The sequence below is a fragment of the Montipora capricornis genome, chromosome 3 (assembly GCF_036669925.1).
Source record: "Montipora capricornis isolate CH-2021 chromosome 3, ASM3666992v2, whole genome shotgun sequence".
Taxonomy (NCBI): Eukaryota; Metazoa; Cnidaria; class Anthozoa; order Scleractinia; family Acroporidae; genus Montipora; species Montipora capricornis.
This window is the reverse complement of record NC_090885.1, coordinates 18157639-18171903: the sequence shown is the minus strand read 5'-3', so window position 1 is coordinate 18171903 and position 14265 is coordinate 18157639. Positions and strand designations below refer to the sequence as shown.

The 14265-nt window shown below is 39.7% G+C and overlaps 1 protein-coding gene across 1 annotated transcript; it reads right to left on the bottom strand.

Annotated features, from left to right (window-relative positions):
• Positions 1 to 2477: 2477 nt before the first annotated feature.
• LOC138041174 (uncharacterized) lies at positions 2478 to 9217 on the bottom strand. The gene is made up of 3 exons (XM_068886945.1): positions 8975 to 9217; positions 4595 to 4770; positions 2478 to 3026 (listed from the first exon to the last, which is right to left on the bottom strand). Exons 1-3 carry the CDS (start codon positions 9042 to 9044, stop codon positions 2868 to 2870), a joined length of 405 nt encoding a protein of 134 aa, XP_068743046.1. The 5' UTR covers positions 9045 to 9217; the 3' UTR covers positions 2478 to 2867.
• Between the last annotated feature and the right edge of the window lie 5048 nt (positions 9218 to 14265).

The following is a 14265-nucleotide window of genomic DNA, read 5'->3' as shown; positions in this document are numbered from 1 at the left end:
GAAACTTTGTTAGTGTAAACAGACTGTAATTACTGGTACCCAATAAAAGTTTAACATTACTCTTATACTGACCAAATTATCCCGCGTGAACGCCTCCAGGCGTCTTGTTTCTTGTTCTGGCCGTGAGGAGCAGAGCTTAAGATCGAGGGCAGTTTGTTTTTCATTGTCCCCACAAATTATAACCTTTCATGTGATTGGCTAGTTTCTGTCAACTCTCGAAAGTGTACCATGTCATGGTCTTTGGTTTTTCTACGTGACATGTCTTTGTCCCTTCCTCTTTTCTCCTAGCGTGATTTTTGTTCTTTATTGTAGACACAAATTACATTTTACTGATACTCTCTAGCTTATTCTGTTACTGTTCCCAAAACTCACTGATTGCATAATAATAAATTATTTGAACAAGACGCCTAAGAGGGCGTATCTATGGGATGCACAAACAGTTGACACAAATTGTCCAGTTACAGTGAACTTCAACTACAGGTAAACTTTGGAAAATGGCTAGAGATTACCAGAAAGATAAATTCGTACTTAAGCTAAAAGTTTTTCCTTGAAAAAAGAGAAAAAAGAGGTTATTTCTTATTCTTAATGCTACTAGATTTGAAAATGCTAACAACGAAGCCCTAGTAGGGGTTATCAGGATACGGAATATTTAGGTAAAAAAATTATAGGGATACGGGATATTCTAAAAAGACAGGCACGCATTGCGCACGTGTAGTAGTGCAGTATCTTGACAGTGTAATTTTTTTCCATAACTAGAAAGGCAGTGTGGCCCTGTGGTTAGAGCGCTTGCCTCGAGATCCGGAGATCCCGGATTCAAGGGCCCGCTCTGACCACTCCTTGAATTTGATCCTGGTAGTCCCTGGTTCAACTTCCCAGCTGCACTTGTAAATAACCGACTGGTTTGCCTCCGGCCAGTCGGGATTTTTCACAGTTGTTATTGTTGTTCTGTTCCGTCATTTCGTTGTGTTTCATAGGCCCTGAAAAGCCTCTATGGGGAGCGGACAATTAAGTATTTATTGTATGTATTGTATTGTAACTGTCAACTGAGCTGCGTTTTGTTTTTCAGGAGATTCAAGTTGTCCTTGTGTAATATGTAGCTGTAACAGCACACGATATTGTTTTGGTATCGTAAATAATTATAGTGCTATGGTAGATGTCTTTGGTAAATACCCCCTGAGAAGACATGTCAGTGGTTCAGTAAAAAGGTAAACGCAGAAAGATTGAAGAAAATAAAAGAGAATCGAGAAAGATTGGCTTCGAGGCTGACATGAAGTTCCCTTCAACTTCTTTTTTACATCAAGTTTAGTGTGTACTCTGAGCGTCTAACAGCTTTCCACGACAATAGTTCACTGAAGTTAACCCATGTCCGGCGGGGTTAGTTTTTGGATTGGAGACGTCAAAACATACGACTTCATGTAAGAAATACAGGTTGGAAAATTATATTTTAGTGTTCAAAAATGCGAACTAAGCAAGGTACAGATTTCGTTTACCTACTTTATACCAAACAAATGTTGCTGCAGTAGTAAATAAATATTGATATACAGTTTTTAAGAAGAGCAGAAGTAAGTTTTTAGGAATTGTCGATCGAGAATAAAACAATTTGCCATAAGCAACAAAATTTGCGACATGAAAACTGCGAATTCAACATAAAGAAAGTCAAGCTCCTTCGAATGGGCTTAGTAATTGGAGGGGGGATCCCTGCGAAGTCCCCGTGACGACGATCGCTATTTTTTCAAAAACTTGATTTCATTTTTTATTCTGTTTGGCCGTTGAAGGCTATTTTCTTATCTTCTTTCTACGTCGGAACGATTGAACAAACTGGTTCGCAAGAAACAGGTTGATTGGAGTATTCGTTCTATGCAAAATAAAGTTCACAGTGGAACACACAAGAACGAAGCAAGATCTAGAAATAACGTAGAAAATTCCTCTTACCTTTAAAGCTTGCCCTTCTCAATGAAAAAGCATCTGTACATGTCCACTTTATCAAGTACTTTCAGATGTGAGGTTTAATACTGTGTCAATCATCGCGGGCGGAAAGGATTCCAATCTAAATGTTTGCTTTCGCCGAAATATTAAACAGAACTCCGTCACCGTGGCCGAGTGGTCTAACGCGCTCTCAGAATGCCTAAAAGCTCAGTGGGAAAAGTGAAGGTGTTCTAATCGCCGCAAGGAAGTTTGGAAATACTGAAGGACGTCAAATTGGATTCACTCGATCAAGTCAATTCAATATCTGTGGGGAATGCACATTTGCGACTACCAACAAAAAAAAGGCGACACTCGCCTGGTGTTAAGACGTAATAGTAACATTTGTTCCTTCTGTATGTTCATGATTTGAAGAAGCAACACCGCAATAGCGACACTTGATCACAAAAACAACAAACAAATGAGCATAACAAAGACGTTTTTAACTGCAGGTCAGTGACATTACCGCCGAAAAACTCGTTTTACATGCATGGACAAGCAATCATACAGCCCTCTCAAGACTTGAGAATTTTTATTCAAAGAAACATCTTGGTTAAACTCTACATGAATTCAGAAAGAATTATCAAAATTTTATGAAATTGAACAAAACCTCTTCCCTTGAGGCTCGATTTGCCCTGCCGATATTCAGGGTACGTTTTAAATTCGTAGCCTTTCAACAAGTTCTTTCTTTGGGGATCGATTTCTTTACTTTTTAAGATGATCTACCTTTCACACTAGTTATTCCATGAAAAACTATGCGGCGCTCAAAATTAGCAAACTGATGGAGTCGATCGTGGTGCCACTGTGCACCTTTTGTGATTCCAATGATTATCAATACTATGATAGTCAACTAACAACTAAAGAGCTTAAAATAGTAAAAGAGTCATGCAATTTAAAACTAAAGCTTAAGGCATGCTCGCTCTTGCAATTGTAGGCCGAAGCAAAGTCCCAGTGTTGCATAAGTCTTCAGAGCAGCATCGGTGACCGCAATAGTTTGCTGTGATGTTTGATTGTTGTTTCCGATTGGTAATTTCCTCCTTGCGGCACATTTTTCTGCATTTTTCCTGAAAGAATCGAGTAAAATAAATCATACAAGTAATACGTGGTTGTGTTGTCTGATCAACAATTCATAAACAAGATTGCGTTGGTTCGCAACTCCTAAAATTGTTACTGACAGGAAGGCCGGGTTCCTGTTACTGAGAATTTTTTTTAACATCCTTATTCGTATCCCTCTTCCCTCACCTCCTCCCCCACTAAAAGAAAAACAACAACGACAATAAAAAAACAGAACAAAACAAAACAAAATGAGCAATGCTGAGACACGGTTGGGTTTTTGCGGTTCTTTGTGAACATTATTATAATTGGATTTAGCATCGCATTTACATGAAACGGCAAACGACAGCTTGATTGGCTGAAAGCACATCAAGTAATCCCGAAGCAGAGTGCAGAAAAGTGAAATTAGTGCAGATACTTGAAATTAGTGAAATAAAGGTGAAATTTTTGCCTGTATTTCATTTATAAGTAATCGCATGATTTTTCTCTTTGCAATTTGGAATAAATAAGCACTTGAAATTTTATTCAAAGACAATAAATTGCACTCGCCCTATGCGCTCGTACTATCTTGCTCATCTATTTGAAAAATTAAAGGCCGACGTTTACCCTAGAGGCATTGCGTACTGTGGAACATTTTTCATATATGGAAATCCTGCCAAAGCTGAAATTCATCCAATCAGATCGCTACGATAACTGGAGACCATTACCCAGAGCTTCCATACATATTTGTTCTCTTGAGTCAACCCTGTCCCGTGTCTTTTTATTTTTAGAACTGCTGATATTTTGAAATACCCTCGTGTTTCGGGTGTGCTGAATGTGACGTAATCAATGGCTTACCATAGGTCTCTTATGATTGGCTATTGCAAAAACACCCCCGAAAAATCCACTGGAAGGTGCTTCCAAAAATAAAAAGATACGGGACAAGGTTGACTCAGAGCATTAGTATGGAAGATAGGGGCTTCGGGTAATGCGCCCCTAATGATAAGCAATGCGAATTTAGATAACAAGGCGCATGTCGAAACGCATGTCGGTTGTAGGAGTGTCTTTCAATTTACTTGTGATTATTTACTCCAAATTGCACTCGAAGTCATGTGATTACGTATGCATAACAAGGGCAAAAATTGACCTAACTTTGCTTTTCGGTAAAACGCAAATGTTAACCTAACATTTGCCGTTTGGCGTAAAACACGATACCAAATATCTCTATTGTGTTGTGTGAGGGAAGAAGGGGAATGGAAGAGGGGGGAAGGGAGAGCGGGACGTGGAATTGTTGGCTTTTTTTCTGGTCTCAACTCTTTTTGTCCAGGACTGTAGGTCGATTTTCATTCCAACAAATCGGCCATTTGGAGGAGGAGAATAATCCACAGAAAACTGGAATCATAAGACCACGGTACTGCTCTTTGGACTCTGATGTGGAATTTTATAACGGAAAGAACAAAGGTTAACAGAAACATCTAAACTTTCCATTGATAGCCAGACTTTTTCATGCATCAATAAACGTTTGTCAACAGTGCTGGATGGCAAAGGTAAGGTTGTCGGCCTTTGGGGTTGAGGTAAGAGAAAAACAATGAAGTCTTACCTGGAACCAGCAGGTTTTTGCAAATTCGTCAAGCTGTTGGCCATTTGTATGCAGCTTTGAAGTAAACACTATCAAGCATGTATCATAGTCATCGGGGCATTGCGCAACCATGCTGTATTCCAAGCAATCATCCCAGGATTTTGTTGAATAGCACGTGTGACATTCCAGAGAAAAGCCTAAATTGGAATAGTAATAGGCAGAATCAAAGTGTATAAATTTACACTCATATAAACATTTGTGCATAAATATTTATGCCCTCGAGAGTACCCCTTTGAGGTCATACAAGAAATCGCCGACGTGACGAGATGACCTTGACAAATTCAAAATGCATTGGTCTCGACTCGCGTACGATCGGCAGAGATGGCGTGAAGTGGGGAAGGTCTATATCCAAATATTTGTACATAAATATTTGTCATGTAGTTTTGAACGATAGACCATAGAGTTATAATTTCCACGAAAGTAGCCCTTTCCGCAATAGTCCCCTGAGAGGACATGTGCTTATGGGTAATTAATGTTCCACCGATTTCTTAACATTGTGTGATTGCGTCGCAGTGAGCAAGTCGAGAACAGCTTCGTTCGTTTTCCGGACAATTGTTTTGGGCTGAACAGGAGGAAACAGCCAGTTTAAGGGAGAAAAAAGACAACCGCTGGCGATGTTAGCCTGCGAGAGCATCCGGTTTTTTCGGCTCAAGGATGAAAATGGTCTTTTCCCGAGTTGGTTCCGATGTGGGACTCCTTGTGTTAAAATAAACTAACTAAAATGTCTTTCCCTTCCTGAATTGAGTTTGCGGCGGTGGTCTGTCGTTTATGACAGCTTTTTGCGAAATTTCATACCACGGTCGTACAAACCGAAGGATGACGTAATATTATGCCACGCGAGCCCCGCGCCTTTGCCAGGTTATGTCGTTCATTTGCTGTTTCGAGCTTCCGTTAACTTCCAAAACAATACTTAATTGATTAAAAAAAATACGTAAAGGAGTTGTTTACTGGTTCACGAGAGAATCGTGAGAGCATTGCTATTTTTCGGCTATTGACAAAAGTTCATTATCTGGAAGTCTGAGATCAAATGACTTGATCTCAGACAGACTTCCAGATAATGAACTTTTGTCAATTTTTTTTGTCAACTTATTTTGAAGAAATGAAAGAAATTGGAATTATGTTCTTATTATCCTGACCCATGATTTTTTTGGAATGTTGTGCACACGCGTGCTATGTAAATTTGATCGATCGAATTACCAAAAAAGGTAGCCTACGTAGCAAGCGTTTCCTTGTGGTTCTTTTCAATGTTTTGAAAGAGGAAAAAATGAAGAGAGGGGAGAGGAGGGTTTCCTTTCCTCCTCTCCCCCTCCCCCTGTCTTCATTTTTGCTCTCGTCCCATTTTTTGCTTGGGCAAAACATCGAAAGCCCGCAACTTGGTCTTCTTCTGTGAAACCGCGCAGAAACACGTGCTACGCAGGCTACAACAAAGGCAAACTATTTTTAGGACTCTTTCCTTAAGTTTTTGTTTACATTACCAAACTTTGGATTCCAACAAGAAAACGTTTCAGGAGAGCCGTAAAGGTAGTTAAAACTTTCGATTTATGATTCGATCATTTCCTACCCATTTGTGTTCGCAGGTGTATTTTTGAGACCTTTATCGAAAATGTAGCCTGTTGTCATTTTTTTTTCGATCAACAAGAAGAAAATTTTGAATAAAGAAAACGAAATTGGAATTACAATCTTGTTATCCTAACGCAAGATTTTTCTGGAACTCCACCCTGCCCTATTGTGGACACCGTGTAAATTACCCAATTTTAAGTAGTTCTTAACATTACCAAGCAGGAAAGAAATAACTTTGGATTTTCAACAAGAAAACGCTGCAGGAGAACCCAAGACCATAAAGGTACTCAGAACTTTCGATTCGTGATTCATTTCTTTCCTTTTGTGTTTTTGCGCTTTTGATCAAATGCCGAGCCTGCTTTTGAAGCTGTTCAGCAGTAACGACACGCACGCCTTGCGGACCTATCCTGCCACCCGGACTGTCACCACGGTCTTACGGACAAATGACATAGTGCATTACGGGCTCAACCCGTTTAGCACAAAAAGACGAATATGTCTGCGAGATAAAATTTAGGGTGTCAGATAGACGGTTGAGATGACAGCGGCTCAGCGCAAATAACCGAAGAATTCTTAGCAGTACGCATTTATCACGGTTCTGCCATTTTGGTAATAACAAGCCTAAGAAAAGTCTTTAATTGAATCAAAACGCAAGTTCTTTGACTACAACATTTGTAGACAATCAAACGACCCAATCATCGCTTTAGAGTCTTAGGATTTAGAATGCTAGCAGTGCGTATTTACGAAATAGCGCTTGATTAGGAATTGTGATTAAGGCTCGTGTTTCTAATGATCCAGAAGGGCTCCTGGTAGCCGATATCACAGATGCCTTAGTAGCAAGCTTTTCCTTGAGAGAACAAGGTTTTCGATGTTTTTACTGCGTGAAAAATGAGGCGAGACCGAGAAAATGAAAGACGGGGAGGGCAGGGAATTCAAGACCCCTACCCCTCTTTTTTTTTCGCCTCGCCTTATTTTCAGCGCGGCCAAAACATCGAAAATCTAAGCTTGTTCCCCCAGGGAAACGCTTGCTACGCAAGCTAGAAATCGTACAATAAATCAATGCTGCCGTGGAATTGCTCTCACGCTCCCTTGAAACCGACTGCGGAGTAGGCCGAACGTTATTGAGGTAGCTTGGATGACAAGACTGGCATAGAGTTTGGGAGAGCCAAACAATGTCCTAGGAGAAAGAGAACGCTCGTCCCAGGAGCCCATTGGGTGATGGGCTCCTGGCTCTTCCCAGTTCCCTACCAGCGGCACGTCCAAAATGGTGGGTCTTTTACAAGCGATCGAAATATAAACTGGCCTTTTACGAGCGACCGTGTATATAAGAAAAGCACAGCAGTGTTGGCCCATTTCTTACACGAAAAGGGTCGTGATAACTTAACTCTCGAGAAAGTTTGACTTTGCACAATCAGACATCCGGTTATGCAATGTGATAGAGGGATTAAGTACCTCTTACACTCTCGGTTTCTTTGTTCAGGCTAAAGCTAGTGCCAAATTCAAATCACCATCACGTTTTCTTTTCTGCATTTAAACCGAGAATCTTTTCAAACAAATTTAACTACGCCTACTACAAAAGCTATGCAATAAAGGAACGATCATTTTCTATTAAAAGAAAACTTACTTAACTTATGGTATTTGTGCTTGGGGTAATTGTCCCTTGATATTTCAAAGAAAGATTGTAACTTTACAAAAACGGGTCTTACGTCTTATTTACGTCTGTAAGTCTAAAGAACACACCGTACCCTTCTTTCTCAAATCAAATTGCTTTCCCCTACCTAGCCTATTTTTTAGAGATTGTAGCTATTTACTGTATGATATAAACAGACAGTCAGCACCAGCTAGTATACTCAATCAGTTTGTTAAAACAAGTCAGATTCACAATTACAGAACTAGATCTGTCTCTAGCGACTCGCCTTATTTTAAGTTCTCTAGAACTAATAAAATGTATTCCTTTTTCTCGAGAATTGGTGCCCAAATTTGGAACTCTATTCCTTACTCGATTAAACTACTTAAACGCTCGTTCTTTCGTAAAAAGATAAAGGAATTATTACTAAATTTCTTGCGGTCAGAAGATGATTATGTCGAAGTCTCCCGTCTTATTAAGCTATTTAATACTTTAAGTTAGCCTCTTGTCATAATCTTAATGTACTTGTTTTGTTTTAGGTTAGTTCATTCTATTTACTGTGTAACTGTATAGTAATGTCTTTACTGTTATTTAGTCCATCTATAGATAACCTTGTACTTGTAGTATGTCCTCAGTTCTCCCCGCCTCGATTAGTTTATAAGCTATTTGCGGGGGGAAAGAAATGTAATTATTTATTTCTAATTTTCAATAAATTTTGTCGTTGTCGTTGTTTGTCGTTGACAACAAAATTTGTTTTTTTCTTTTTGTTTTTCCTTTGGGACGACCGTTATTTAGCGTCACTTTGAAGATTCGAGAGAAACGGGGAAGGCCATTTTAGTATGATTGAAGAGACGTTATTTCTCCTTGTGTCAGTTTCTAATCATCGGTGGTCCCGCTCTCTGAAAGAATAGACAAACTAAAACTATAAACGGAACTATAGTTTGACTCACGTGTGCAGAATAGAGAACACAAGGCCCCTTCATTAGTCAAGAAAATTTTTGTATATGCTTAGACTCCTCCGCAAGAGATTTGTCAGAAAGATTATATGTCAACTCCAACTGAGTTCAAGTACTAAACCAGGACCAATCGGAACTCGAAACTCGACAGTTTACAGGCTTTTACATTTTCCGAGGTATTTCGTCAACGTATTAACATACCTTTTGGCAACAACTTGAACACGATCAAGAATCCCGCAAAGAGATGAAATGAAGAAAGACTTTTGGCCATTTTGAGAATGGTGACCTTTTTGCAACTGGAGAGCTAATAAGTTGGTCTTTAGTAATCCTGCTTCTGCAGTGATGTAATCTCACTGAGATAGCAAAAGTTTGATTGATTTTTTTATACACGGGCGTTGTAATTAAAGAACCACTGTACATGTTGTAGCTCTGCTGCAGCGCGAGATCATATCGCATTTCCTTTCTACTTCCTCTACATACGACTTTCAGGAACAGGATATGGAGCCGTAGAGAGAGGAAAGAAGTTATTCAAGGATGAAATTAAGCATGGCATTATTATAGCATTTTCTCGATCCTTGAACCTCTCTGATAATCTTGTGTGTCTTGGCGAGCAAGATACTGCATTCTCGAAGGTTAACGGCTTACTCGGACTAAGGCCCTTCCAATGGGGGCCTTGTTCTTTAGCAATCTGCTTGTGTTCTTCGCGAAATTACGTCCAAACTTGTTTTCAGCTTTTTGATCCTTAAAATGGTTTATGTTGCATTGCTCCCTGAGGTATTTTGTCTTTGCTCCCCTGCATGTTTCCCAGTTCAAATTAGCTATGTTCCTTTTTTTCCTCAAACCCCTGCAACTTTGGGCTACCATTCCTCGCTTTCATAAATCCACTCCAATGAGATATTTTTCCACTTTGGTGTTCATTCATGACGCGTGTTTCACCTTTTTGGAAATGGACCAATATTAAAGTGAAAGAAAACAGCTTAATTAAAAAACCGTATCCTTTTGCAAGGGAAATATGAACAGATTGTTGACAAGGCTTTCGAGATAATTAACCTCAATTTACATAAGAAAATTCCTTTACACAATAATAATTTGGTGGCAATTCTATTTTATTTTGAGGAAAGAAACGAAAAGGACACCGGCGCAAAACTTGACATGGCTGTCAGCAATGCTCTGTTATGTATGTGACCCTCATGTATCGCCTCAGCAAAACGGTAAGTATCGGTCTTAGGTTCAGTCATCAACAAAGTTAACTTCCTGTTTCATTTTTAGATCGGTTTTAAAAGATACGTGCAGGAAAACAAACAGCATCCTCTCCATCGATGCAAGCATATATGCAAACAACATACCAGGACACATTAACATGAACTTTTTTTTTTTCTTTTTTATAAGAACGTCTAATTTAAGGGCTCAGACTGAACTGGTTCTTACATATTTTTGCGATTTGAGCCTGAAAATGTTTTTAACATGTTTTTTAAGGTTGTGTGGTATACAAACTGAGTTGTTCTTCATTGTATCACGCAATAAAAAAACCACATTGTTAATGTTATAAACGTCCCTAAATATTCGAGTTTATTGTCCTGTTAGACCACACTTTAACATTTCTTTTATTTTCATTGATACTAGTTACAAAAACGAAAACAAATGAGCAAAATAATTAAAGATGTTCTTATAACTCAGTGACTCTCAGCCTGGGTATGTTCTTAAAATGTTGGTTTATCTCTGCCTGAACGTTGTTATAAAAAGGTTCTTATAAAAAAAAAGAGTGTAGGGTCTTAATTTTTTCCTATCAAGACCGGCTCTCCTGTGCTCAATTATTCAGTTTGCTTATGCTTAATCTTGCGTCGCTTGTAAGGACCACAATTATGGCTGCTACTATGACTGAGAAATTCGATCTTTAGAAAATCGAACTCCAGCGTTTATCTATTAATTTGGACCTTAATTATAAAACTATTTGAACCGGAAAGAAATAAGACTGAAAAGAAAAGGAAAGAAGAAGAAGAAGAATAAGAAACCGAAATCGAGACGTACTGAAAAAGGTAACCTGCGACCAGGCTCCATTTTCGTTACACGAGGGGACGAAGAAACGATTGTAGCGAGGGCCGACATATATTAGAGGACATGAAAGAACGGAGGGAGGAAAAAAAGAGGTTTTTATACGATTGTAGTAGACTATAATAGTTGTGATAACAATAACACGGACTAGATTACCGTAAAACACATTCGGAACTGGTAAAAGAAACAATGTTATCCAAATAAGGAAGATATTGATAAAATACCGAGGAAAGGTGTTTTCCTGTTGTTTACACGTGCCACAGTGGTTTGCCCAAGTATTAATTAATTTTTGATTGATGCCGGCTGACGTTGTGTCAGCATGGAAGTTTTTCCCTACGACAAAAAGGATAATTTTCATAGATTTCGCTGGTTTTTTCATAACCATGATGAAAATGAAAGGTTCGACCCATATAACCCGATGCACGTGTAAAGGAAACTGAAAGACGGTGTAATTAATTGGTAGAAACAATCGAGGCAAAGACGGTTCAACATTTGCTTTGAATCCTTAAAAAGATGTTACAGCGGTTATCAATCACACGAGCCCCTCAACGACATTTTTTCATATTTCGAAAGATAGATAAATCAATTGAACTTGATTTTAGACATTTGTTACGCCGGACGGTCAAAATCTGTCAATAAACGAACCTTCAATTACAGGAACATTGCAGAAATTACAGTATACTGAGTATAAGCTCTGGATGCATTTGTACCACAGCCCAATATTTATTCTTTGGCTTAACTTTTGTTATCAATATAAATGCATTTTATCTGGAGAAGTAAAAGTAACATCAAAAATAAGCAACTGAAGGAAAACGAAGAGCAAAAACCACTTGCAAGTGCTCCATTTGCGGAGGGAGAGATTTCACGACTGTCGGGCGGGCATGCACCGTCATTTGCTTTAGCGTCTTATTCTCCCGCGTGCACCGCGTGACATCTCGCGAAAGAAACTCCGTTGGTCTAAACTTGGAGCTTTTGCCTTTTAAAAACAAACCCATTGTACTTGAAATGGCGAGAGAATTAAACGTGAACAGCAAGAAATATTACGGCTCTTATACAATGAAGAAAAAGATTTAAAGCGATTTACCATTTATTAGCAAGCACCAAGTAGGATAAGACAGGAACCATGAGAAACGATGGACTTTAAACTTTCCAATTTCCGTTTTAATCCTATCAGATGAGTTTAATTATTAAGAAAGGGGTTTGGGGGTTATGACCCATAACTTTTTACTTTTCCATTTCTGTCTCAGCTGAGACAATAGCTGAATGAATGGACCTTTGTAAAACACAAGTTGTTCAATTTTTAACCCATTCATGCGCACAATCAGTTGTTGACGGGGCACAGAATTGTAACAGAATGATGTAGGATATGGAAATTTTATGGCAAAGTTTATTAAGGCAACCAAATGTAAAATCATGAGACTTCCGTGGCACGAAGAGAATTGCCATTGACCGTGCGAATGGCATAAAGCTTGAATGAGTTGGCAAATAGCCCGAGCACTTGAAAAGCGCCGATAAACTGTACCGCCCAAATTTACCCTCCTTGACGTTGTCGAGATGGAGCTTCAGCAACGGCAGAACTTTGCGTTTGATGAGTAAACAAGACGCTTGGTGACGTTCGTGTGAGATGATTTGATCCACGTAAGAATAATCAAATTTAAACTTTGAAGAGGTGTCGATGATCACAGTCTCTTTACACTAACAAACTATCTTGCGTTAAAGTGGCAACGAGGGAAGCTTGTGAATTAAAAAGGCCGAGTAATAGCCAGTTGGCGCGACGACAGGAGGAATTTTCTCACGTGAAGTAAATTGAGGAACTGATCAGGGCCCGAAGAGTGATCCACGTGATGATATGTGATTTGATTGCAGGAAATGGCAATGTTCAATCTTTGGTGTCGTGAATTTTAGTTTAGCTGATGAAATGAAGAACATTCACGTCTCACGAGAGCAACAGACAACCTCCTGTTTAAGGAAGATTTTCGAAATCGCACAAATTTCATTGTAAGTCACTGTAAATGAAAATGGTTTGTTACACAGGTCCAGTTTTCGGGAATAATATTGCTTACTTTCATTTAGAGGCCACGTGGGCTTATAAATTGAACCAAAAACACCCAGTCCCGTTTGTCCACCGAAGTGAAGTCCTCTTGGGTGGGGCGGTGGCGCAGTGTTGGCGCAGTGGTGAGAGCCGGGTTCGATTCCCAGACTCGACGTCATATGTGGTCCGGGTACTCCAGTTTTCCCTCTCTTCAAAACCAATATTTGATTTGATTTGCGATATTTGTTAATTTCAGTTTACAGTGTCCCCAATTAGAGCTCCAACGGTAGAACGACTAGACACTTGAATAAAGTTTCTTTCCTTTTCCAAGACGGAATCTTATCAATTTATAGACCCAGTGATTTGGCCTCGTGAATTCTCTTGATCGGTTTTCCGTTAATCTCAACGTTCACTTGGTCGTTCCCAAGGACATGAATTCGCAACCTCGTTCCCAGGGTCTCTCATCTTAAAGCCTGGGGCGAGCGAGGAGAGACCCTGGTAGGGTCTGGTCACGTGCCTCCCAGAATTTGGGAGATGACAATTTATCCAATGAAGGGAGGGGCGGCTTAGTAAGAATTTTGTCTATACTGAGACTACGGGAGTGCGGAATGTGTTGTCACCAAAACAAACCAAGTTTCACGTGCTGCGGTATGTGAACATATGTTCTTCTGCGGCTATGTCCGGCGATAATAGTTTGCAAACGCCGAAGAAAACATTTACATCGTCTGTCATAAGTTGCTGTAGATTGTGCGGTTCAGTCAAAGACGTTTTACATTTTAAAAATTTGTTCAAGAAGGCCACTGAAGAATTGCTCGCCTTAGCCGAGGCTGTGTTTGGAGGAACTTCACAGCGCGAAGCTATTAGCCTCGGTTTGAATTCGACTAAGCTCAACGCGATAAATTCCTTGTTTAGAGAGGACCCCTCCCTAGTGTTTTCAATTGTCACGGAGGCACGTGACCAGACCCTACCAGGGTCTCTCCTCGCTCGAGAGACCCTGGGAACGAGGTTGATGAATTCGTTGGCTGGAGCCGATTACCATGAATTCAGTTCTTGCAACATTGAGGCTTAATCTGTTGGCTGTAAGCCATCGATTTAGATGTTCGAGATCGACAGTCATTTTGTTTTCGAGTTCCGAGTGAGTCGGTGAGTCAGCTGCAATTGTAATATTTGTATCAGCGGCGAACATTCTTGGAGAGGCAAGTTAGAGGCAATTAGGTAAATCTTAAAATAATGTAAACCAAGAATAATAATGGTCCTAAGTTACTTCCCTGAAGGACACCACAGGAAACTCGGACTGCGTTTCTGATAACGATCGGTAAGATATGATTCAAACAGAGTTCAAAAGACGTTCAAGACCACTCGTTGAATTTGTTCCAGGTAGTTCCTGGTTCAATTTCCCGGCTGCACT

What these genes read in the sequence shown, in the direction of transcription:
- LOC138041174 (XM_068886945.1), bottom strand. Translation starts at nt 9,044, where the DNA reads ATGGCCAAAAGTCTTTCTTCATTTCATCTCTTTGCGGGATTCTTGATC. An exon ending in GTTCAAGTTGTTGCCAAAAG is followed by an intron (nt 4,771 to 8,974) that starts GTATGTTAATAC and finishes ATTCCAATTTAG; the next exon opens with GCTTTTCTCTGGAATGTCAC. An exon ending in CAAAAACCTGCTGGTTCCAG is followed by an intron (nt 3,027 to 4,594) that starts GTAAGACTTCAT and finishes CGATTCTTTCAG; the next exon opens with GAAAAATGCAGAAAAATGTG.